Source organism: Ursus maritimus, unplaced genomic scaffold, assembly GCF_017311325.1.
Source record: "Ursus maritimus isolate PB19 unplaced genomic scaffold, ASM1731132v1 scaffold_24, whole genome shotgun sequence".
NCBI lineage: Eukaryota > Metazoa > Chordata > Mammalia > Carnivora > Ursidae > Ursus > Ursus maritimus.
The window spans coordinates 23,234,633-23,259,685 of record NW_024424897.1 but is presented as its reverse complement, the minus strand read 5'-3'; the positions used below and the strand labels follow the sequence as shown (position 1 = coordinate 23,259,685).

The window sequence follows — 25,053 nt, the reverse complement described above, 5'->3', positions numbered from 1 at the left end:
CCTCCGTCCCAGGAGAGCCTCAGGCAGTCAGCTGATCCTCACCGGGCACCCCACCCCTGCCAAGGCCGGCCCCTGGTGTCCCCTCACCCCAGCACTCTCACTCCCTTCCTCACCACACCCCAGGACTCACTGGCGCTCCATCAGTCAACCCGCTCAAGGACATGGGCCCCATCACCGCTCAGCCACAACGGCCACCTCAGGCACCAAAATGCCTCCTTCCCACTCCACCCTGGTGGCTCCCGATCAGTTCCTGCACCGACTGCCACCCCCAGAGCCACCAGCACAGAACCCCAATAAATAAGAGCCATTTGGGCTTCCTACACATGCCATCCCCCTGTGGCTGAAGCAGCCCTGAACTCTTGCCTTCCAATCAGAGGCTAAAAAAGCACTTTCCAGAAAGCAATACCCTTCCAAGAGACCCACCTCCCCAGCCCTGACCAGGTATCCCTTTCCCACCGTAACCCTCCCAGATCCCAAGACCTCCCAGGTGTACCTCTCCCTTTAGTCTCCCCACATACACCAACCTGAACAGAAGCCCTGGACCCAGGAGCAGAGGGGGGCTGGGCCAGCCGGTGCCCAGCCAGCAAAGAGTTAAGGGGCCGGCTCCCTTTGGCATGGCCCCCACCACTGTGAGAGCTGCGGTCCAGGCGGGTCATGGTCTGCGAGAGGAGCCCCGGGGCGGCTGGCGCCGGGAAGCCGGACAGGGGGCTGCAAGGAGCTCTTGGCTTGCAGGGAGCACACCAGGCTGGAAGGGTGGCCCCTTGCTAGCTCCAAGGGGCCCGAGGAGGGTGCCCCGCCCGTGCTGCTGCCTGGGCGGCCCAGCCCAGCCCCCTTCCTCCATCCTCGAGCAGCCCCCTCCCACCTCACAACCCCAGTTCCACTCAGGCACCCGGCAGCCCCCACCCTGAGCTCACCGCAGAGGCTGCAGTGAGATGGGACTCCCACCCCATGCTCCGTGCTCAAGCTGCAGAGGAGAGCAAGCTCCCTCCAGGGCCTAGCCTCCCGCTCCTCCCTCTCTCCCCCTCCCCACGCCCCCCAAACTTGTTACCTAGGCTGCAGCAAGGAGCCAATCCCCTCCCCCTCCCACCCCGCAGGTCACTGCTGAGGCTGCGGAGAGCCAATCCCCTCCCCCAGGTCAGCAGCTGGGCTGCGGAAAGAGCCAATCCCCTCCCACTGTCGTTACCTAGGCTGCGACGAGAGCCAATCTCCTCCCCCAAGTCTCCGCTGGAGATGCGGAAGGAGCCAATCCCCTCCCACCGCCTGTTACCTAGCTGCAGCCGCGAGCCAATCTCTGCACCAGGGCAGCTGGAGAAGCTGCCGCAAGGAGCCAGCCCATCCCCGGGCCGCCTCCGTCTCCTCAAGGAGACGCACCCAGGGGCGGGCAGCCCCACCCAGCCCAGTCAGCCAGCCGGGGTGGCGCAGTGAGAGAGCCCTGGGGGGGGGGGGGGGGGGGTGCCACTCTCCCTCCTGTCGCATCCTGCTTCCCCAGCCCACTCAGGACTGGGCAGAAACCACTCCCGCAGCTTCTCGGGGAATCTAGTTCTTCCCTGGAAGTGGAAGGAGTTTTCCTGTTCCTCAGAAGGGCTGCGGCCGGTCGTCCAGAAGCCCAAGGATCACAAGCTAGGCTGGGCCGGGACCCCGGGCACCCGGCCCTGCCGTGAGCCAGGGGCTCTGTCCCCCAACCCCAGGCCAGAGGAGAGGAAGGAGGACGGCCACCCGCACACAGGCTGAGATGGCACAGGGCCGGCCAGGCCTCGCCCCGGGCAGGAGGAGGGAGCCGCGAGCCTGCAGGCCAGCCCGGAAGGAGCCGGGTGCTCCGCTACATCCTGGCCGCACACGTGCGCCCCGCTCCCCCTTCACCCCAGCTTCGCTCCAGAGCTGCTCCGCCGGGCCCCTGGCCCACATCTCTAAAGCTAGGAAAACGCCACCCACAGAACCGGGAGCACAGTTCCAACGTCCATCCTCACTGCTGCACCCCTCGAGCCTAAGGTCAGGTCAGGGACAGTATGTTCTCCTCGGTCACAGACTGCTCCTCGCGCAGAGTTGTACACAAGCCACCCCCTGCTCTGGGCGGAGTGCCAACCTCCAGGGGAATCCTATCCCTGACAAGGGCCTGGGCTCGGGCTGTCCATCGAACCAGCCGGGCAGCAGGGGAGCGCTGCCCCCCGGGGGGGAGAATACCAGCTCCAGCAGTGCCTGTCACATGCTCTGGCCCTGGGTATTTTTATCCCTGAGTTGCTGAGGAAATGTTGTTCTAGACACGTAATAATCCTCCCTTCCCCCACACCCAGCCTAGGGCCCTAATGCTGACCCACCCCCAACCCCCAAAGGGATCAGAGAAGGCCTGGGGTCAGGGACAGCACAACCTTCCAGAAGGCCGAGAAATGGAAGAAAGCAGGGTCAAAGTCTCATCCCATTCTGCCCCAACCCATCCAATCATATCCAAACTTCCCACCCCACCCCACCCCTACCCATCCCAGGAGAGCTCCCAACAGGAACAGGAATGGAGCTTCACCTGCAGAGTTCCCAGGAGCGAGCCAGTTACACACCCAGCCCAGGGCAGGACGGAAGAGAAGGCTGAGAGGCACACTTCTTCAGACCACCTCCCAAGACTGAAGCCCATTTGAAGGAAAAGGACAGAGGAAGCAGAAAAAAGGTAAAGTTCCCAGTGGCACTGGAAGAGTCTAAGAACTGAGGCACTGCAAGGTAAGGAACGCTCACAGCTCCCGTGCTCAGAGAATTCTAGTCTCTCTCAAAGCAGACCCAGTGTGAGGCAGCTGAGCAGAGAGCAGCCCTGGCAGTAGGGACGCGTAGGGCCACATCAGTCTGCCGTCTGGGGGCTGTCCTATGCTTTTTCCTAAGTTTCGCAGCATCCCTGGCTTCTCCCCACTAGATGCCAAGGGCACCTCTTCCAGCTGTGACAACCAAAACTGTCCCTAGACATGGCCATCTATCCGCTGGATGGGCAAAATCACCCCCAGTTGAACATCACTGGCCCAAAGGAAGCCACAAGCTTTGACAGCCACTAACATTCAAAGAAATGAGCTCAGGAACAGGCTCAGACGCAGGACAGGAGGCAAAACCCGGTCTGAGCGGTGGGCAGAAAATGAGCCAAGATCTGCTGCACCTGTAAAACTTTTTACATCCCTCCCCCCGCCTCCCGCCCCAGGACTCAGCTCTGGAAAACCCAGCCCAGTGCAATCCAGCCTTCCCCTTCCCTAGTGGCCAGGGGAGTGCAGCAGGCCTCTTCTCAAGCTCCTTAAGGCCGAGTGGCAAGCCCGGGCCAAACGCAGAGCTCAAAGTGGTTTTGTCATCATGTTGGTGAGGTGGGAGCAGCAGGAGCCATTCGCATCGTTAAAGGCAAGGGCCTCACTTTCTGCCCAGAACAGTGTCAGCCACGTGTCGGGAGCTAAAGATCTCCGACAGCTCAAAGCGAGCTGACTTAGGCAGCAGAATGCAGCTTCTCTTCCAGCTCCCAGCCCTCTCCTCCCTACTCCCTGCAGCAGGCCTTTAGCAAGGAATGGGAGCCTTGGCCCTCTCCTGGCCAAGAATAACTCTCTAAATCTACCCCTTGGCTCAGGCCCAGGAGAGCCGACTTATCAAGGACCTTACAACAACAGGCCTGACCACGAAGGGGGAGAACGTCAGGATATGCGTGTGCGTTTTGATGCGGGGGAGGTACAAGGCGAGAGTCCACGAAGTATTTGTGTCTTAGCAACAGATACACACGGCATCAAAGCCCATCACAACACCACTCCCTCCCCCACCCCGGGGCCTCCAGAAGTCATGTTGAAATCCAAGCAGTAAACACGCTGGCATGTTCTAGGAACCTCCCACTGCCCTGACGGTACATTTAGAGGTGGGTCAATGGTTCAACACGAGGAAATGCTCCCAGCCCCCAGTCCTGGTCAGACAAGTCAGCTCATTCCCGTCAAAGAACGATGCCTGAGACCCCCCTCCCAAACCACTCTGGTTCTTTACAGGGATCAGTACTATGACCTCGCTCCTTCAGGACCAGCCCACCACCCGAAACCCCAGACCCCTCTCACCCACCCCGATGTGTGGTCACTAACCTCTTTGGTTAGGTCTCCACTGACTGGAGGGGCTACAGCTCCCAAATCCTCCAAATCTTCACTGAATCCCTGCTCCGTTTCGCTTTCTCGCACCCCGTTGTCTGGGCCTGTCACATCTTGGAGGCCACTGGAACTCTCGAGGGTGAGGCCAGAGCTGGGCTGGCTGCCAGAGACAGACCCCTCTGGATCCCGGTGGACCAGCCAGGCGTTTACCTCAGTGGTCGGCACCTGGAACCTGTCCAGGGCCCTCACCTGACTGAGGAGCCGCCGGGCGGTGAAGTAATTGTCCAGGTCTATGCTCTTGGGGTGGATGCCATAGCCATCCAAGGTATTCCTCAGGTTGTGGAACTGGGTCTGCGTGTAGGCAGAACTGGGCCCCAGGATGATCTCCCGGAGCGGGGGAAGCTGTGAGGTCAGGTAAGTATCCACGTCCACCCGCACCCCAATCAAACTCAGCAGAATGGTGAACTGGAGGAGTCCTTCCGTTAAGTATTTCTTCAGAGAAAGCATTGCTGAAGGACCAGAATGTTTATGCTTTTTGGTTTTTAAATCTTCCGAAAGACAAATCAAGGCCACTGCTCTGCTGCTCCAGCCAGCAAGTTACCCTCCTCAGTGCCAAACCCTGTATCCCACCCTGGCAGAACACAGGGGCTGAGCTCCCGGATGGCCTCAGAGGAAAGCACACCCTGTGAAGCCAAGGCCACTCTCCAGACCACATTCACTTTTCCCTTCTCGGCACCTCACCTCAGCGTGTACAACTGTTGCTAACCCGGTCCAGGCCCTCAGGGCCCACGTGACTTACTGTCTCCACAGTCCACATACAGTCACTTCCTCACTCACATTAGTTGTCCTCTCTGTAGATTCCACTGCAGGCTGTTCTCAGGAACAGCTGATGGGTTTGGTTTTTTTTTCCTTCTCCCTAAGGTTTATTTTCTTTGGCTGGAGCTACAGGCCTTTTGTCTTGGGTCAGAGTGTCCCGCCTCCTCCACACTTACCAGGGGGGTTTCCAGAGAAACCTGAAATGGGAATCACAAGAGCAACAGGATAAGATTCCAAAATTTTCACACCATGATCAAGGCAGAAGGCAGGAAACACATTCAAATGCCACTCATATTTTATTGAAAAATAAGTTGATTATTTTACTCCCAGAGAAACAAAAATCAAAAATCTGTTATAGGCAGAACTAGGAAAGGAAAATACTGCTCACAAAGGATCCCGGTTTCTAGATACTAAATTTGTAATACCCTAAAAGGTAGCTTGTTTTGGATAAGCAGATAATGCCCGGGGCATCCAAAATATTTTACATGTTGTCTGATTTACCAACCCTCCCCCACCCCATCCACACACTACCCAGCTTCTATTTTTAGCATGAGAAGCCCATTTCCTAACTTAAAGAAAAGTTCTATCCTCCCATCTCTCAAGAGAAAACTGCCTACAATCCCTGTCCCTTCCACTTCTAAATGGAAGGGGGAAAACTATTAATGCGAGAAGAGTGTAAAAAGACATGAGGACAACGTTCAGGACACCTTTTGTTTTCCCAACTTTAAAATATCATTTCCCTTTCCTGTCTCTCACATTAAAAGGAGGAAGGGGGGCTGAGAGGGCTTGGGGTGGGGGTGGGGGCGGTGAGGCAGGAGGATTATTCGACCTAGAATTTGCAATAGGCAGGTTTTATTTTCATTCATATGACCTTCTGAGCCAAAGCAGAAGGATAAGGCCAAGTTCTCAACCCAGACAGCCAAGTGGGGAGGGAGTAAATCCGCCTTTCAGTTTCTGGTCTCTACTTCCGAGCTTCCATTAACCTCATAAACCAAGACATAACTCTCCTCTTCACTGTTGTGACCCACCTACCAACTTCATCCTAAAGGGGAAGAGGGACACGCGGACACACACACACACACCCCTTATTTGGTTAAAGTAAACACAACTGCGACCCACAATACCTGCTTACACCACCCTCCCGTTCTCACGCAATTTATTACTAAAACCTCCCAAGAGACAATTAAGTTCGAGAAACCGGACATAGGCCCCTTAAAGACGGAGTAAGGCCAGAGGCCTCTGGTCTGAACCCGGTCCCACCCCGCCCCGGATACCCGAGTCCGACTGGGACCAAGTCGCCATGCCCGCTGTCGGCGCCTCGGCTTCTAGCCTTCTGGGGCAACAGCGAACAAGTGCGACTCAGCCGGCCTTGACCCACCCTCGCAGCCAAACCCCACCCCGCCCTCCTTCCCGATGGCCCCACCCCGCTCCAGGCCTGGGCCTCACACCACGCCTTCTCGCGCCCTCAGCCCTCCCCAGTCCAACCCACCCCGGAGCTGGCTTTCTCCACGGCCTCGCGGCCCCTCCCTGCCAGGCCCTGGGCCCGGCCCGACGCGAGCCCCGCTCGTCCGCCGGTTCCCGCCTCCTGCCTCCTGCCTCCTGCCTCCTGCCCCTGGGCTCCACCCCGCCGCCCTTCACCCCACAAGCCTCGGCCCCGCGGCGCTGCGCCCGCCCCCCCGCCCACGTCGGGGAAAGGAATGTGCCTGATACCCGCTGCAGAGCTCGGCGTCCGCGGCTGCCGCCACAGCAGGCCCTCAGCCCGAGTCCCGGCCTTGCCGCCGCCACCGCCGGCCGGCCTAGAGCTCCCCAGCCTCCGCTTCCCTCCCCGCCCCCTCCTCCCACCTCACTCGGAAGCCGCGTCCTGCCTAGGATCACGTTTCTCCAATCAACGAGCCGAGACCGCGGCCGCCGCCGGATGTCATTTTGATTGACAGCCAAAAGAGCCCAATGGCTGAGTGTGCCTCCTCTTTCCTTTCCCGATTTCCCAAGACTGACATGGCCCACAGCCCAGTGGGCGCATAGGCCCGCCCCGCGGCGTGGGCTCACCAATAAGTGGGGCGAAGGCCCTATCGCCCGGCACTCTGGCCACTCCGCTGTGCGTCGGCCGCCCGGGTTATTACACGCTGGCCGCGGCGTAAAGTGTGCAAGCTAGGGCTTCCAGTGCATTCTTCAGCTGGGGGATAAGGGCTTAAGGCCGGGGTTGAGAGGTGGTATCGCTGCCGGAGCGCGGAATGCTCCCCCGCCCCGAAGGTTCCCACGGTGACTTGCAAAAGCCCAGTGAGACCTGAGGGGGCCGAGGCGGGACACAGAGCAAGTGTTTCCCGCGGTGGCGACGCTCGAGCCGCCATATTGGGTGCTGGCAGCGGAAACCGCTATCGCCGCTTCCGCTTTGTGCAGGCCGGGGGCCGTCGCCCGCGCCAGTCACGGTCGGTTACGTCGCAAATCCCAGGCAAGGGTCGCCTTGCGGGAATGGCCCAGCGGACGGGTTGCTACCACGGTGGTGGGACGTTGTCGGTGTGAGGGATGTGGCATAATTGGCGAGTTTTGTCGTGGTAGGGGCATCCCGTAGAGCTCCCCTTCCCTGTCTTGTCTTCCCCCACCCCCCGCACAGACTACCACGGAGCTCAGTCCTGCCTTTCAGGAACTTTCCTCGATTTCGGGTGCTGGCCAGTCTCACCTAACCAACATCTTTGTGATTTTTCAAACATTGCTTTATACCCAGCCTCACTTGGGGGAGCTTGTGAAGCCTGCAGATTCTGAGGCTCACTCCAGAGATCTTGATTCACTTAACCCTGGGGTGGCGGCCTGATAACCTGCCTGCTTAGTAACGACTCGGTAATTTTAACACGGTTGATGCCAAGACCACCTTTAGGCAATCACTGAGTTGAAGTTCACAGGACTTTGTTCCCAGCTGTGGAACAAAGAGGCATCAACTCAAATTCTTGACTCCCAGGAAGATCCTTGTAATCTAGCGGGCGAAATCACAGGTCCTTGTACAACTAAGGACAAGGCCAACTGCTAAGTCTTCAGATAACAACATGCAGTCCTCACGTGTTTGGAGAGTTGGGAGGCTTAATTTGGGGTGGTTCGCAGATGGTAAGCATTTTCAAAATTCATACAGAAAGGTATACCAGCGTCCAGTCGTTGAATCCTTAAACTGCTCAGGTAGTTGTGCATTTCAAAGACTGACTCAGAGAGCACATGTTTTACTTACTGGTTTTACTATTTGGCTTCTAGTAAATGCTAGGATATAAACTCCATGAGGACTAGAATTCTGTGCATTAGCTGTTGAGTCCTCAAAACCTAGGACAGTGCCAGAAACAAAGTAAACAATAAATACTGAATAATTGAAGGAGAACTCCAGCAGGCAGGCCTGTGATTAGAAGTTCCTAATAAAAACAGAAATTAAAACCTGGAAGCCATGTGGTTTTGGAGGATATAGCATGTTACCAAGGAAACGGGAGACAAGCCCCTGAATTAATAAGACCGTGAAGGTAAATACTCCTGTTGGATAAGAAAAGAGGAGAAATTGAGGTGTGCTATGTTAACTCTCAAAATATACCAAGGGGGTTGAAAAGGGAATTTAAAAAACCATAGAACTGAAAGATACCAAGTTAGACCAAAGTTACAGGACTTAAATACAAGAGTTTGGAGAAGATAGGAGAGTGTCGTTTGTTCGACTCAGGAAATACAGAACAATTTTAAACCTTGACACAGTTTTAAAAAAACCAAACAACTGGCCGATCCATTAATCTATGGGAAACCTTAGCACCAGCAAAACTGAAGTTTTAGACAGGTCCACTTGTATATTCCAAGTTCCCTTTGAGCTGCATACCAGGGTGCCAGGTGCCTGGGATAAGAAATAAAGTCCTGGGGCGCCTGGGTGACTCAGTCGGTCTGCCTCCAGCTCAGGTCATGATCCCACGGTCCTGGGATCGAGTCCCGCATTGGTCTCCCTGCTCAGCGGGGAGCGTGCTTCTCCCTCTCCTTCTGCCCCTTCTCCCCACTCATGTTCTCTCTCTCTCATAAATAAATAAAAATCTTAAAAAAAAAAAAAAAGCCTTATGGTGGACACCAGACTGACTAACGTGAAGTCAAATCAGGTAAATATTCACTGAAATGAAATGGCAGCTGTAGGTCGAAGGCCACACTGGGGAGCTAATGTGACACTCTCATGTCACTTTGAAACCTTAAACTCATTTGGTCACTTTTAATGACTCAAAATTGGGGCGCCTGGGTGGCTCAGTCGTTGAGCGTCTGCCTTCGGCTCAGGGCGTGATCCTGGCGTTATGGGATCGAGCCCCACATCAGGCTCTTCCGCTGGGAGCCTGCTTCTTCCTCTCCCACTCCCCCTGCTTGTGTTCCCTCTCTCTCTGGCTGTTTCTCTCTCTGTCAAATAAATAAAATCTTTAAAAAAAGATTAATGACTCAAAATTTGTTGAGATAACAGTCCTACCCATCCTCTCCTCCCCTTTCCTTTCTGGGGTCCTGGGTGTAGAGGGAGAGGGAGGCGCAGACACTGAGAAGAGAAGGGTCTCTGTGTTAAACCCTAGAGAAGGGGTGAGAGAGGTGTGGAAGTGTCTTTTATTCGTGCCCACACTGTCCCCTTCATTTTCTTCTGCCTGCCAACTTCTAGTATGTGCTTCACTGTGTCTAATTATTCGTTCAGTGGGTGAGAGGTGGATCAGGAACTGTATAATTGGGTTAAAGAATGACTGGATAGTTCAAGTTTCCTGCTTAGCACTCAAGAGTGGCAAGGAAGAGGGAGAGACAGAATTGCTCTCCTGCTGCAAGGGCTGAGGAGAATCTAGACATAGGGATGGTCTCAATCAGCAGCGGTTAGGTCTGGCAGGCTGCGGGTGTCCAGGATAGTTAATACTCCATGGTAGGGAGCAGGGTTCAAAACACTGTCTTCCACTCTGTCGAGAGTTCCAGATCAAGTCTGAGCAGGTGCAAACCTCCTTCCCAGAACCCACTAATTAACCCCGTAAAATCCAGGGTGTGTCCTTCACCTAGGAAGCCAGCCTCCTCCCTTCCCCTGGCATCCTCTCCCTCTCCTTTGCCTGGGACAGCTGTTAATAGGACAATTACCCAAGAAGCAAACGAAAGATGCCATGCTGATGTGTCATCAGTCCTGGTATATCCATTAAATCAGACTGAGAAGACCACTGGAAAAAGTGAACACATGCGCTCCCTTCCCTAAGGGAGAGGCCAAGAGCCGTCAGTAAAACCAGGCCTTGCCCTCGCAACTTGAGACCGCTTGGGAAAGGAGAAGGCAGTGGGAAGCCAGGAAGAGAGTTCGTTCTAATGCACAGGGATTCAGGGTCATGAAAGAGCCAGCTAGCTATACGCTGAATTCCCTACTCTTCTGGAGTATATCTGTGTTGACCCAGCTTCCTCCCTGGAAAAAGCCGTTGCCACCAGCAGCCACATCCATCATCCAGTCATCCTGGGAGGAGGACGTCTGCCAGGAAACCCTCAGAGAAGGGGTTGGATTTCTTCTGGAATAGCAGGGATTGCTTTTTCCCCTAAGGGGAAATCTAGTCTTTCTGCTCTTCTGGTTGCCCATTATTTTTCCTTTTTAAAAAAATGTTTTTAAATGTTGCTAATCTATATAAATATTTCTCACTCTCCAACTTCCATCTAATCCGGGGAGTGTATTAGATGACTGTTCGAGATTTCCCTACAGCCCTTCTGAGAGATTGTAGGATTACTTCCTGTCAATACTAAATGTTAGCATGTCTTGCAAGGAAATCAATTAGTTATCCAGCTAATCCAGACATCTGGCCTCCTTTCTTACATGGTAAACATCATTAGCAAGCTTGTTACCATTAAACCCTCAAAAGAGGTAAAGCTCTTCCACCAGCCAGCCTCTTCCCTGTGTGCCCCTACACCTCGGCTGCCTTAGAAGATTGCTTCTCAACCCTGGCTGCACATTAGAAGGACTCCTCTAGGGGGCTTGTAAAAATTATCCATGCCCAGGTCCCACCCCCAACCAGTTAGGTCAGAGTCTCCCAGAGCAGCCCTGGGCATGAGGATTTTGGAAAATGCTCCTCAGGTGATTTTTATGTGTGAAGTAAAGGATCGCCAGCTTGGAGCAAGAATCCAAATTGGGTAAAAAAGAACAGTAGTGGTAATGCATAAGTACAGCCTAGAATCACCACTTGAGTTCAGGATATAGTCTTTCTCAGTCCTAAAATGCCCTCTTCCTTGAACTATCCAATGAAAACACTTCATTGTTCATTCATGCCTTGGTAACAATTTGTGAAGCTGGGTTCAGCCATTCTGTATGCCTCACCACATTGCCCCAACAATGTTGGGTAATTTTCAGGGAGGTGCTGTGGTGAGGTGGGAAGAGTGGATATTTTGGACCGAGAGCGGGGTTCAAAAATCTGGCTCTCCCACTTCCTTGCTGGGCCCTCCTGAGCTAAATGGAGATAACAAAATACAGATTCACCAGATTTAAAAAATCAGATCCCGTGGAGCCCCTGCCTGGCTCACTTGGTAGAGCATGTAACCCTTGATCTCAGGGTCATGAGTTCAAGCCCACGTTAGGCCTGGAGCCTACTTTAAAAAATAAAATAAAATAAAATAAAATAATAAATAAATAAATGAATAAATAAATAAATAAAATCAGAGCCTGTGTATAAAGCCACCTGTGCCTGGGTAGAGCTGAGATGAGGCTCCTTTCTTGCTCAGCTCTCTCTCCACTCACCCAGAGTGAGTGAGCCCAGAGAAAGGCAAACTGCCTTGAAGAAATGAGAGCTGTCCTTAGGAAACTAGAAACTAGAAACTCATCCTGCACTCAGAGCATGGAAGCTTTCATTTTCTCTCTGGAGGGTGCCACAAGCACACACATCCACACCTCGCATTCCACACACACCTCCCCCTCTTGACATTATAGCAAGAAGGAGAGAGAGAGAGGGAGGGAGGGAGAAGGAGAGAGAGAGACAGAGAGGCTGTTACCCAAGGGAGCTGTTTCTTCTTGTCACACAAGAACAGATGCCCAAATCCTAGGACAGCACAGAAATGTGGCAGCAGGGGAGTGAGTCAGAGGAAACGGAATGGTCTCACCTCCAAGATCTACCAAGACCCAGAGGGGAACCCATGTGAATCACTAGCCTCCTGGAGACTCCCAAGGGCAGAGACCTGTGTTTAGTTTTCAGAACCAAGTCAGGGTCCAGCTACTCCGTCCGCAGACTCCAGCCGGTGAGAGATGCGCGCAGCCCCTCACCCCTGCCCCTCATCCTCACAGTCCCCCCCCCCCAAGGGAGCAAAGAGCAGGGAGGCGGGAGGCTGCATTCTTTTTGATCACAGCTTTGGCTTCCTCATTCCAGGGAGCCTTTCCAGCTGCTTCTCATCGCTGCACTTGTGCACTTCTTAGGTGCTTCCAGGCTTACGCTGTGACGTCCCCTGGAGAAGGAGACAGTCCTCTGGAGAAGACGCTGTCCTGTCACGGTGCTCACTGAGCCAGTATTTTTATGTAGAACCCCATTAAAGGTGTACCCAGAGAAGAGAATGAGTCCCGAGCTCTCTGCTAAGGGACTTTAGGGCAGGAACCATCCCTGGGGAGGATCTCTTTCTGGAAAAGTTACCTTGAGGTCTCTGAATTTACCACAGCATGTAAAGAGATCCCAGTGATTATAACTGTAGCAACACCCAAGGTGGTGGAGGTGATAGTGAGGAGGATTTTGTGGTTCCTAAGCTTCCTTCCAGGGCCTTCTCTCTCATCCCAGACCCTATACCCCTCTCCAGTGGGCTCTCATCCAATCTCCTGTAACCAGCTCCCCCACCCCCACTCCCCGCGGGCCACACGGGCTCCCTAAGCCCCCTATCAACCCAGGTGTCCCCCTCCCTCCCTTTTTCTGCAAGCTGACCCTCTCCCACTGTGGGTACCATATGCCAAACAGAGGCTAGGAAATGCCCCCTGGAGGCTTTTTGATGCTATCCTTGTAAATATGAGCTAAAAATGAACTAGCTGACAAAAATATTAAGGCACTGAAATAATCAAATCAGTATTGTTTATTACATACTGAGCCAGCATGACCGTTGACATAACTTCTGATGATCTGGAATCCAAACAAATAAAATACTGCGTCTTTGCCCCTATTGCACCAAATAGCGTTGATTCACGTTCACTATTACAGCGCCGATAGCCTGCAGGGAAGATTCAGATGTGTCTTCTAAATCATCATAGAAAGAGGTTCGGCAGATGTTTTCCTCAGATGCTTGCGTGGCTCGCTCTCTTCCTCTTTCAGCTCTTTGTTCAAATGTCACCTTCTTGAAGCCTTTCTCAAATGACCCTAATGAAAACGGCATTTCTGCCCTGCGTTCCCCAACGCCTCACATTCCTCATCTTTTTTCTTTGTAGCATTTATCACCAACTCATGCAGTACCTATCTTATTTGTTTGTGACTTACGATTTGCACAGAAATGCATGCACACAGACACAAACACTTGAATATAAGCTCCAAGAAAGGAAAGATTTTATTTTGTCTACTGTTGTATCCCAGTGATTGGAAAAGTACCTGGTACAGAGTAAGCACTCAATACGTATTTGTACAGTGGATAAAACACAGTTTCATTGATAAATACATTTCTATTATTCTTTATGTAAAGTAGGTAGTCTGTGACTACATATGATCTTCATCATCGGGATTCATTTACTTACTCCCTTCACAAATGCTTACGAAGTACCTGTCACGGGCCAGGCCCGGTCCAGGGCCCCGGGGATTCCACGGGGAACAAGACAGACACGTGATCTCTGTTCTCGTAGGGCTCAGAGTCTGGTGAGGAGAAGGACCATGCACATTGGTATGTCAACAACTCGGTAAGGATGATATTTCAAGATTATGAAAGGTACAATGGGAGAAATAAGTAGGGAGCTGAGACAGAGAATGTGACAGGAGAGACCTATCGAGTTAGTTCGGTGGGTTAGGTTCCCTCTGGTGACAAAGTGGACCCTCAAAGAGCGAGAAGACCTTCGTCAGCAGAGGAAGAGCCCACTCAGCAGTCTGGATGTGTGTGGTGCACAGCAGAACAGGCCTCGAGGAGGAGAGCGGAGAAGCAATGTTGAGCCTGAAAACGGCTCCCCTCCCCCATTCAACTACAGTCTTTATCAGTTGTACCATCCTGATTCCTTTTTTTTTTTTTAAGATTTATTTATTTATTTAACAGAGATAGAGACAGCCGGCGAGAGAGGGAACACAAGCAGGGGGAGTGGGAGAGGAAGAAGCAGGCTCATAGCGGAGGAGCCTGATGTGGGGCTCGAACCCAGAACGCTGGGATCACGCCCTGAGCCGGAGGCAGATGCTCAACCGCTGTGCCACCCAGGCGCCCCACCATCCTGATTCCTGATAAGGCCTCGCAAACTCTGAGTCTCCCCGCCCCTTCAAATGTGCGTGATGGTACCTATCCCACAGGTGTGAGTTCTATCAGCTAACGGCTGTAACTGTTTAAAAGCAAAATAACTCGCATGGTGTTGTTAGGGGCAAATGAGTAAGGACCCACAACTTTGTACCTTCCCAGGATGAATTTCCCACGGGCCTTAAGAAGCCGCCTGAAGTGAAAGTGGGAACTCGGGTGTCCTCTGACCGAAGAAACCAAAGCAGGGCAATGCCTGATGCCCTCGGGGAGGCATTTGTGTTCCTGGGCATCTGTCCTGCCCCAGATGGTCCTGTCTGTGCCTTGGGAGATTCTGGGGAGCTGTCTCTGGGCCATGGCTCCCTTCCTGAGGAGTGGGAGAAACTTTTCTGCACAGAGGGGTCTCCCCGGAACGGTTCTTGTCTGCTCTCACTCCTACAACCTGTCCCTGAGACCCGAGGGATGACGAAAGCGATTTTGTCCCCGAGGGGTCCAACCAGGACAGCCTGCGGACCCCGCCGCAAACCAAACGCACGGGCTAGGGGGGAGGCGGCCGGGGAAAGCAGGGCCGGGCCCGGGACAGCGCGAGGATTCGGGGAGCTCTGGCCTCGGTGGCACCGAGCGCCGCGGAGGAGGAGAGAGGGGAAGGAGAGCCGGGCTGCGGGGCGCAGGGCGGAGTGGGCAGGAAGGGAGAGTGGGGAGGGCGAGAGGCAGGAAGGGGCCACGGGGAGAAGGGAAGACACGCACAGCGGGGCAGAGGGGGAGGCGCGGGGCCTGCGGCCGCGGGGACCGCACGGGCGGCGGCAAGCACACGGGGAGCGCCAGGCGGGAGCGGAGCCAGGCGGGCGGAGGCGGGGCGGCGGGCGGCGCTGTCAGCGCGAGGCGGCGGGAGGAATGCAGCGGCCGGAGGCCTGGCCACGTCCGCACCCGGGGGAGGGGGCCGCGGCGGCCCAGGCCGGGGGCCCGGCGCCGCCCGCCCGAGTCGGGGAGCCGGCGGGGCTGCGGGTACGGAGCCGGCAGGCGCCGGGGTTCGGGGCGGCGGGAGCCGGGCCGGGGGGGGGGCGCCAACTCACGGCTCGTGCGCCCGCGTCGGGGAACTTGGGGGCCCCCGCCGACCTCCCGGGGAGCGGGCCCGGGGCAGGGCAGGGGAGAAAAAGTTCTCCGGGCGCGGACCCGCGAGGAGGCCGGGCCCGAGTGCGCGTGGGACTGAAGTTCTGGATCAGTTTGGAGTGGCGATGGCCACGGCTCGGGGTGGGGGGGGGGCGGGGGTGGACCGAGGTTCCGCTGCGAGCGGTGAGGAGTGGCGGGGCCGCCCGGGACTGGAGCTTCACGGGGGGTGGGCTGACGTGCGGGGCTTCTGGAGCTCCCCCCTCCCCGGGCCAGGGGGCTGGGGGCGCGCTGAGAGCGCGGGTCCAGCCTCGGCCCGGCGTCCGCTGGAAGGAGGAGGCTCGGCGCTGCTGTCCCCCCGGCCCAGGTTCTGTGATACACTCCGACTCGGGCTCTGGAGCAGTCAGTGCATGACAGAACTTGGGCCCGGACGGACCTTCTGCACCCAATGGGCACAGCGCCCACCCGGGGCCTGCGGTGGAACATCTGCCTGGGAGCGGAGCAGGCACCGGAGTTGGCCCGTGCGGCACAGGGGTGGGCCAGAACCAGTTGTGGACCTTTGGGGTCGCTGGACCCTGAGGATGGCCTCCTGGGGCCAGCAGATGCCATAGAGCCAATGGCAGGGTGTCTGCCTTGAGTCAGGAGCCAACGGAGCTCTCCCCTGGTGTCAGTTGCAGGAACCTTCCCTCTACACCATCAAGGCTGTTTTCATCCTAGATAATGACGGACACCGCCTCCTGGCCAAGGTAACCTCCCACCCTCGCAGGAAGGCCCCTGAGGACACTGTGCCACAGCCCCAAGAACCGAAGTCCCCACCCAGCTGACTCTCCTCTTTCAGGAGAGACCCCACTGTGGGCTCAGTGACTCAGAGCAACTCAGCTTAGACCCCTGCAAAGGTCATTCTGTCCATCCTCCTGCCTTGTCAGACTGCTGGCCCCAGGGTGGAGGGGAGTGTGGCTCCTCTGTTCCTACTCACATCCCCCGAAATGTCTTCTCATCATTCTTTCCACTGGCCAGCTGGACCTTGGGCACGGAAGGGACCTCCTGAGGGGTCAGGGGAGTGTTGAGCCTGGGACCCAGGAGCCTTAGTCCCCACATTCTGTATAAGCAACCTCCACTTTTCTTCTACAGTTTGGGAAACACTAAGGATTTAGTCAGAGGAGTCTGAGAATTTAGAACCAGACATCTTAGAGACTATATGACCCAACTCTCTCACAAATGAAGAAAATGTGGTCGAGAGAAGCTAGATGAGTGGCCCGAGGTCACAAGTGTTACTATCAGAACACAGATCTGAACTCAGGTATTTTGACTTGAAGCTCAGAAGGGTGATTTTCTGCACCAACTCTTCAGTTGTCTGGTGTCTGTCCCACATGGCCTGGGTGGACCAAACTGGAATAATCTGAAAAGAAATGTCTGTCCTTGACACAATTAACCACAGGAGGACGATGACATCTTAACGAACTACGAACTGCATTCTAGATGTGTGTGTGTTTGTTTGTTTGTTTGGGACTGAAATTTTCGTCTTCCTGATATTCAAATGAGCTGGTTCCCCACAGCAGCTGCGAGCGGGGAGGCTACTAATTTGCCTGCAGATGGGGTTCTAAGTGACAAAATCCACAGCCAGGAAATCGAAAGCTGAGCCGATCACACTCCGTGTCCGCAGATGATCAGAGGTAGACCAGCCGTGCCAGGGGCTCTAGGGCCGCCTCCCAGCAGGACCCATCCACGTTCAGTCTAAGACACCGAGTCAGAGAAAGAGGCTCACCGGCCCAAACAAAAGAGCATCCATCTAGTTATGCTGCACGCCAGGAACTTTCCTTTAGACAGTCTTCATCACCACGAGCCTGTCTGAAGTCTGACCATCCTGGTCTGTCCCTTACAACTGCGAGATCCCGGGGAAGTTATCTGACTTCTTCATGCCTCCGCATCCCCATCAATATAATGGGGATATTAAAGGAGCTGCTGTGATTGTCATTGTTGGGATAAGGGACCCCCGGGTCTGCCATCTTTCTTGTGGACTCAGGTTCCTGTAGGAACAGGGTGACCCACTGACCACCCCAGTCCTTAGCACACCGAACATCTGCCAAATGTACAAAAGCCTCCAGGAAATCAGGAGAGGACTCCAAAAGCAGGGCTTAAAATTCCTCTACTTTTTATGACTTTCTTTGCTTAAAATGTGTGTGAATGGGGAAACAGCACACAGGCCTGAAGGGCAACAAACGGGGACGGGGCTCTGCTGGGCCAGCACCTCCCATGCAGGGAGGAGCCAGGCTCTGTGGAAAATATCACCCCCTTCTCCTTCCCTTTCTCATAGTATTATGATGATACATTCCCCTCCTTGAAGGAGCAGATGGCCTTCGAGAAAAACGTCTTCAACAAGACCAGCCGGACTGACAGTAAGTGTCCGCCTCTTCCTTGCCCAGAACTCTCAGATGCACATCGCCATCCTTTCCATCTGGACACATCTGTCCCTGTCAGCCATACATACCCACAGGCCATTCTCTTTTCTTCAGAGGTTCTTCTTCCTCTCCCTCCCAGCTGTTCTCCTCTCCTTTTCTCTGGGGAAGCTTCACTCCCGATCCCTCACAAACCACCCCCCCAACACACCCAGACCCCTCTCTCAGCAGAAGAGGCCAACTGCATCTTGTGACCCCCACCAGCCTGGGGCTGGAACAAGGCATTGCACATGGTGGGAGGGGGACTGAAGGTCGACCCTGCCCTGGATTTGTTGACTTCTCAGAATGAGACAGTTACTAGACATAGAGTAGAGGCTGGGGGAAAGGACACAGAGTAGCCTAATGGGGGTGTCCCTAGTGCTAGTCTTTTCAAGGGTTCCTTGGAAAATGAAGAAGGAAAAGGGGGCAGAGAAGTAGAGCTGGAGATCGGGAGGAGGGGCCTGGCAGAGGTAGCCAGACCTGAAAGCCTCCTCCATTTCTAGGTGAGATCGCGTTTTTGGGGGGCATGACCATCGTCTGCAAGAGCAGCACTGACCTCTTCCTGTATGTGGTGGGCTCCTCCCACGAGAATGAGGTGAATTCAGGAGGTTGGGGTCACAAAGAGGGGCTGTCCATAGCTTGGATTCTGGGGTAGGAGCTGGGTTCTGAAGGCTTATCATTGGTATCCCTCCTTCTAGGCTCGGGGGGCTGGAGAGCAGCCAGAACGATTCCTTCTGGGATGGGACATATGCATGATGCCTCTTAGGTTCCTTGGGAACCAGAACTGAAGTCCTGGGCAGGGAGCCTTGGTTTCTTCCTTAAATATCACTATGGAAGAATACGTTCAGTGTCCCACAGTGGGGCACCCCAGTGCTTCTCAGCCCATGCATGGGGAGGCACCCTGGGGTCAAGCGGCATTCAGTCCCCAGCCCTGTCCTCTCTGAAAAGGGACAACTGCCTACACAAGTCGGCCCCGAATGCTCCTTTTGGCCTTCTCAACTTCATCCTCTCTTGTTGTCCTCCTTCCCTATCCACCTGTCCCTAGCTGATGCTCGTGTCTGTTCTCACCTGCCTGTTTGAGTCCCTGAACCACGTGTTAAGGTGAGTGAGGTCCTCTGCCCTCCAAGGCCCTCGCTCCCCAGGCCTTGATGCATCACAGAGGGGGGGACCCTTCCTCTGGTTTCCCCCGAAGTCCCCAAAAGATAAGACTGGACCCATAGCGTCCTCCTTCAAGGCCTTTACTGGCCCTTTACCAGCCCTTTACTGGACCACCATGGTGTCACCCAGAGCAGAGCCACATGAGGTTATGGCCAGAAAATGAGGTCCGGAGAAGCGAGGTGATTTGCCTGGAGTTACAGTCTGTGTATATCAGAAGAGAGACTCACTCAGCTTTTCTGACTTGAGGCTCAGGATGGCTTTCACTGCACCCCCATTCAGTTACCTGGTATCTGTCCCCGTGAATATGGCCTGGGTAAACCAAACCAGGATAATCCAAAAATAAATGTCTGCAGTTGAGACGATGAACCACAGTACAGCTGTAGCGTCTAACCCAGCTACGAAATGCATTAGGGGTAACTTGGTGGGTGCCGTGTCAATGCCCCGCGTGTGGGCGGCTGGGCATAGGGGGGCCCTAAGCTCAGGAATCCCTTGATTCCTGATCGGTGTTGCCCTCACTGCCCTTGACATTCTCCTTCCCTCCAGCTCGGTGGGGGTGGGGGAGGGGGTGGGGGAATGGGTGGAGAGAGAGGGGTCCGCCTCACCTGGGCAGAAACCCAGCTCCTCCTGGCCATGGAGAGGTCCAGGAGCTGCGTCTGCCTTCAGGAAGAATGTGGAGAAGCGCTGGTTGCTGGAGAACATGGATGGAGCCTTCTTGGTGCTGGACGAGATCGTGGATGGCGGGTGAGGAGAAGGGCCGAGGGAAGAGGGGCTGCTCTGGGACACTCACAGCGGGAGGTGCCTTTGAGGGTCATCAGCGCTAGATGGTTCCAGGCACCTTGTTGGCTCTCCGGCCAGCTCCTCCCTCCCTTCCCCCACCCCTGCTGGCCAGCTCCTCCCTCCCTTCCCCCACCCCTGCTCATGAGGATGGAGGTTGATTTCAGCGTTAGCCGAAGCCAAGCAAACAAGAAAGTAATCTCATGGCGAACGATGGCCAACTGTTGAACAGGCAGGGTTTCGGGGCATGGTTTGATCTCCAGTGCCCAGGAGAAAGGGGCAGCACGAGCCCCCGCCCCTCCTAGGAGATCCCCATTCAGCGTCCGGCTGCCTCCACCCTCCACTCTCACCCCTCCCCTGTTAGAGCTCCTTCCCAGCCTCACCGGATGCATGACCAGGCCTGTTGCTTTTTCTCCCTCACCCTGCCTTTCCTCATCTTTCCAGTGGGGTAAGGGGACTACCTCAGCGGGTGTGGGGGTTCAGTGAGGTAAGGCGGGTGAAGCTCAGGGCTCTCCTCTCACCCAGTGAACCTCTCCTCCTCCCGCTGTGCTCGGATATTCCTGGGAAGCCGGGAGCCCTTCCGGGAAGGGTTGGGTAGGGAAGGGTTGGGTAGTGAATTTCCATCCGGGTGATACTGAGAGAGAGAAAGAACTCCTGGCTCTGGGGCAAAAGATAATAGAAACCAATCACCTTAAAGACTGGCCTCTTTCATAACAACCAGTTCGCAGACAGCAAACAGAGGCTCAGAGATTCAAGGTCCCGAGGCTGGGAGCAGGGGGCCAAGATCAAACACCACGTGCATGGTTCCAGAGATGGTGCTCTTTCCACGACCCCATACGCTCTGGAAGATGGGGCCGGCGCACGCCCTCCCTCCCTCCTCCTTCTGTCCACTGCCTGTCGCGGCAAGGCCTTGTGCAAACTGCCCGACCCCCAAAGTGAGTGGGGTAAGACCAGCTTTGGTGGGACCTGAAGTGTATACAATTTTGTGGGACCTCTTTATGGAACACACACACACACACACACACACTATTATAAATACAAAATGAAGGCCTGGGAAAAGCCTGTGCAAGGGAGGATGTAAGCTTTGCATGCCTCCAGGCCTGTGCCCCCAGAAGGCCCAGTCTCTGCCCCCCCCCCCCGGAGCTCACTTTCCCTCTTGGGAAAACTGGGACAGTGGCAGTTGAGACAGTCCCTGAACTGGAGCTTTGGCTTGGGATGCTCCTGTCTTTATGGATGACAGGATCTCTGGTGAAGGGGTGCCGGGTGCCCCAGGGATGGGGCCTAGAAGAGGCTCTCGAGAAATATCTGTTTGGTCCCCTGGGACTGGCAGGAAAGACAAACTCAGTTTCTGCCCTAGGGGAGCCTCATGGGGTGAAGAGGAGCATTCAGTCAATCCCCCCACCTCTGTTCCACCCTCAGTGACCGGCCCTCACACCTGCACCCTTGCACATACCCACAGAAGCTCCCCCGCACCCCCACTGTGTGGTTAAAGACTGCCCACTAGCCAAGAAAAGCCTTGGTACTTGGGTCTATTGAAAGGGAAGACAGATTCTGATTTTAAGTGCTCTATTTCTCTCCTACACGGCATTACCGTGCGGCATAGAATACTAGTGAAACGGGACGGGGTCCCCAGGGGCCCTCCCTTCCCTCCCGGCATCTGAATCCATCTCTAGATCCAGAGTGTAAAGTGAACTTTCAAGAGCTCAAAGTGGTTCGGTCTCTGCTTTTGACACCCTGGTAATGACCGGACTGCCCTCACCCCGTTTCAAAGCTTCCGAGCAGGGACAAGCAGGGGTGCGACCATCAGGTTAGAAGCATAGAGTAATCAAAGCTGAGAGCGTCCAGAGGGAGGGAGAGTTCTGGCCGAGCAATATCAGTGGGAAGGTACCCCAGAGGGAGCACCTGCAGGATATGGTAAGGGAGGGAAGGGGCCCGGCGGGAAGAGGAAGCAGAGGGGAGAGTCATGTCATTGATTTTCCTCCTGGTTTCTCTCTCATCTTGTAGCGTGATTCTGGAGAGCGACCCTCAGCAAGTGATCCAGAAAGTGAATTTTAGGGTAAGAGTCTTCCTCCGTGTCCCTGACTCCCGTCTCCCCCGGGGCTGCCCTTCCCACCCTCCCCGCCTCCTGTCCTCCCGCTGCAGGCGATGCCAGGGCCCGGAGGCTAGGAACCCACGCTCCTCTAGCAGAAGCGAGTACTGGGTCGATGCATTTGCGGGGGCGGGAGTTAATAAAAGAGATCTCTTGCCATCTCCCCCCCTATAGAATCACCAGGTACCTCACCACCCTCCCCAGGGGGAAGCACAGAGTGGGGAAAGAAATAAATTCTCCAGAAGACACCAGGTGGCTGCCTTGGCCTTGAGTTTGGAGAGTGGGGGTACAGAGAGACCCTCCCTCCTAGTTTGGCTCCTCCTGTCTGGATGAAACCTCCTCTGTCATCTTTATTCCCCTTCGTGCCTTTCCTCTCCATGCACCCACAGACGGGTCCCAGGGGCCTGGCTTCTGAGTGGCAAGCTGCAGGGCTCCCACTCACCGTGATACAGGTGCATTCTGGGTCCCCCCACCGCTGCATCACCCCCCCCCCCCAAAGCCCCCTTCCTTCACCTTGCTTTCTTCACCCGATCCCCTCCCCTGGCCTGACCGCCCTCTGACATTGCTACCCTGCAGGCAGATGACAGCAGCCTGACCGAACAGAGTGTGGCCCAGGTAGGCCCCCCGCGTCTGCCTTGGCCAGAAGTAGGCTAGAGGGAGGAGAGCAGAGCCTCCCGGGGGACCCGGGGGCAGGGGAGTGGCGAGGCTGAGAAGTCAGGGGTGCAGGAGGGAAGAAGGGGTGGGACAGGGACAGGCCATCTCCTGGAGAGTCGGGCCCAGCTGGGTGTGCATAATGATACAGGCCTCACCAGCCGCCCGGGTCATCTGGCTTGGCGTAGTTGGATCAAAACCCCAGGGTGAGCTACCACTCCTGGAGATGACTGGGGTCCCTTGTTCCCCAACGACTGAAGCCCCTGATGCTCCCCCAAACCCAGAAGGGATACCGAATAGGACTTTTTCTCTAACCTCTCAGTCCATGCTGTTTAGGGTTCCTGTTGGAGTTGTTAAGGGACCCCCTAACCGTCTCCACTCACCATTTGTCCCCTTGCCCCTGAATGACCTGGCTGTGGAAAAGTCCATCCCCGCCAGTCTCCTGCATGGTCCTGTCTGGGATTATCTGGGATGCATGTGCCCCCGCTTGGGGGGGGGGGCACGTACTGGTTCCTGGATCTGTGGCCTGACTGGTTCGGCAGCTGTGCAAACTTCCTGCTTGTCAGGCCCACTGCTTGACCTGCATTCCATCTGCCCACAGGTCTCTCTGCCCAGACTAATCCTGCTTTCACGGAGCTTCCTGCCTCAGTGCACTAACTACCTCCCTGCTGTGACAGCTAAGGCAGGGGACGGACCCAAGCCATCCCGTGTGGAACCCGCCTCCTTTACTGCCCTTGCTTCTCACCCTGCCTCTCCCTCTTCCCAGCTCCCCGTGCCGCCTCATACTTTGCTGGGATGAAGGCAGCCACGTGGCAGCTTTCAGGTCAGAAAGAGGCTGGAGAGGAATGAGCAGAGCGGTTAGGAACCCAGGTGCTGGGGAGGGTCATCCCAGGGTGTACATTCCACCCTAGGGCCCGCAGGCTGTGTGACCTACAGCGAATTACTCAACCTCTCTGGGCCTCACAGAAGCACAGGACACTCCTCACAGTGTTATTTAGAGAAGTAGAAGAGCTAACGCAGGGAAAACTTTTAGCCCAGCTCCTATTTTTTCCAAAGGGGGAAAGAATGAAGACATAGCACTTTAATGGAATTCTTAAGGAAGAACCAAGGAAGTTGTAGGTCGTGAATGGGAGATGAAATGAGGGGAAAGTTAGTTTCTGGCTGGGAGAAGCAGAAGAAACCCAGGGCCAGGCTGCCCCTGAGAGAGGAGGGAGACTGTGCAGGAGGAAGAGACATACAGCATGGGATAGGGGGAGGGGAATTCTTCGGAGGGGAATGAGGCTTGATGGTTGGAGAGATGATCTGGGGGACAGACCTGGGGTCCCCAGCATGTCGGCATCGTGTGTGCACATTGTCTGGACCTGTCTAAGTCCCGGACAGAGGCTGTTTCCTCCTCAGGATGTGAGGATGCCTGCATCTGAATGCAGGTGTCCCGTGGCAGCATCGGGCCAGGCCCCCGTGGCCAGCTGTGCCACATCAGCACGAGCTGGGGCGGGGTGTTGAGGACACCCCGCCGGCCGAGGCCGGAGCTAGTGGGCTGCCGAGGTGTCTGGGCACAGGAAGTGACTGGCCTGGGCCAAGTCTCTGCCTAGACGTGGCACTGTGGGCGGGCGCTCGAAGGGCACGGCCTGGGGGAGAGCGGGCCTGCTGCCACAGCCCTGGCTGCAGCCGGGGGAACTGTGGACAGCGGGGCAGGCTCGGGCCTGAGCTGGGAGCTGGCTGCAGCCTGTTTGGACTGTTCTGTTTTGCGGGCCTGGCCCCACTCAAGCCAATCACAGATGAGCTGCTGCCACCTAGTGACGGAGCATTGCAGGGACACTTAGAAAAAGCCGGTTTGTGGACGCCCCCCCTCACGACCGTGTTAAGGCGCTTGATCTCCAACCCCCCCATTCTTTCTCTCAACCTTATTCCCTATCCTCCAGGTTCTTCAGTCTGCCAAGGAACAAATTAAATGGTCGTTACTGAAATGAAGGCTGTGCATTCAGGGCTCCCCGCCCCCAGAGCACTTCCCCAATCCTGGCAAAAGCTGAGACCCCAGGGAACAGGAAAAACCCCTCTGTATCCCTAAGCCCTCCCAGAACTGACTGCTGAGGTCTCTGGCCAGGAACTCTGAGATACAAAGATTTGGCTTCAGCCCTGATTCACCCCTTCTCACTGCCCTGGCCTGCCCCTTGGGCCATAAGAACCATCTCAGACTTTAGGTATCCCTGGCCCCAGAACCCTAATAAACCTGCTTTGTCTCCTGCCAGTGGTCTCATTCTCTCTTGGCCTGAGAAGTGTGTATAAGTCTGATGAGCGCTCCTGCACTGCCTGCATCTTCAGGATGCCCAGGACCGAGGTGTCCAGGGCTATCCCTGTGGTCGTGGGATGGGGGAGGGGGGGTCAAGAGAAAGGGGACGATTTACCATCGTGAGGGCGTGTGGTACTGATACCACGGGACCATATGTGATGGGAAGTGCTAGGTATGATTGTGTGGCACGGTAAAAAAAAAAAGTAATGGTGAAATGGCGCACATTCAGGGAAAATGAGACGAAAGATGGTACTCCTCGGTGGCGTAAACTTCCAGGAAAAAGCGAAAGATGGT

The 25,053-nt window shown here is 55.4% G+C and overlaps 2 protein-coding genes across 6 annotated transcripts in view; one reads left to right on the top strand and one right to left on the bottom strand.

Annotated features, from left to right (window-relative positions):
• The window catches only part of NFE2L1 (nuclear factor, erythroid 2 like 1), a 17,442-nt gene extending 10,364 nt beyond the window's left edge, over window positions 1-7,078 (bottom strand). For 2 of the 5 annotated variants that reach the window (XM_040640744.1, XM_040640748.1), the window contains exons 1-2: window positions 6,939-7,077; window positions 4,074-5,089 (exon numbers count right to left, since the gene is read on the bottom strand). In XM_040640744.1, the coding sequence (XP_040496678.1) occupies window positions 4,074-4,583 (510 nt within the window). In that variant the 5' untranslated portion in view covers window positions 4,584-5,089; window positions 6,939-7,077. Of the gene's footprint in view, window positions 1-4,073; window positions 5,090-6,166; window positions 6,249-6,602; window positions 6,736-6,938 lie in introns of those variants that run through there. The other 3 variants (XM_040640747.1, XM_040640745.1, XM_040640746.1) reach the window with 3 other exon arrangements.
• Window positions 7,079-15,149: 8,071 nt separating this feature from the next.
• COPZ2 (COPI coat complex subunit zeta 2) lies at window positions 15,150-24,717 on the top strand. Its single transcript, XM_040640743.1, has 9 exons — window positions 15,150-15,260; window positions 16,034-16,108; window positions 17,677-17,758; window positions 18,301-18,392; window positions 18,843-18,898; window positions 19,619-19,696; window positions 21,734-21,785; window positions 22,395-22,433; window positions 24,392-24,717. The coding sequence occupies exons 1-9, from the start codon at window positions 15,150-15,152 to the stop codon at window positions 24,437-24,439; spliced, it is 633 nt and encodes a 210-aa protein (XP_040496677.1). The 3' UTR covers window positions 24,440-24,717.
• Window positions 24,718-25,053: the final 336 nt, after the last annotated feature.

Excerpts from the sequence above, each read along its gene's own strand:
- COPZ2 (XM_040640743.1), top strand. The coding sequence starts at position 15,150 with ATGCAGCGGCCGGAGGCCTGGCCACGTCCGCACCCGGGGGAGGGGGCC. Across the intron at positions 16,109-17,676 it reads GACACCGCCTCCTGGCCAAG|TATTATGATGATACATTCCC; the intron begins GTAACCTCCCAC and ends CCTTTCTCATAG. Across the intron at positions 17,759-18,300 it reads CAAGACCAGCCGGACTGACA|GTGAGATCGCGTTTTTGGGG; the intron begins GTAAGTGTCCGC and ends CTCCATTTCTAG.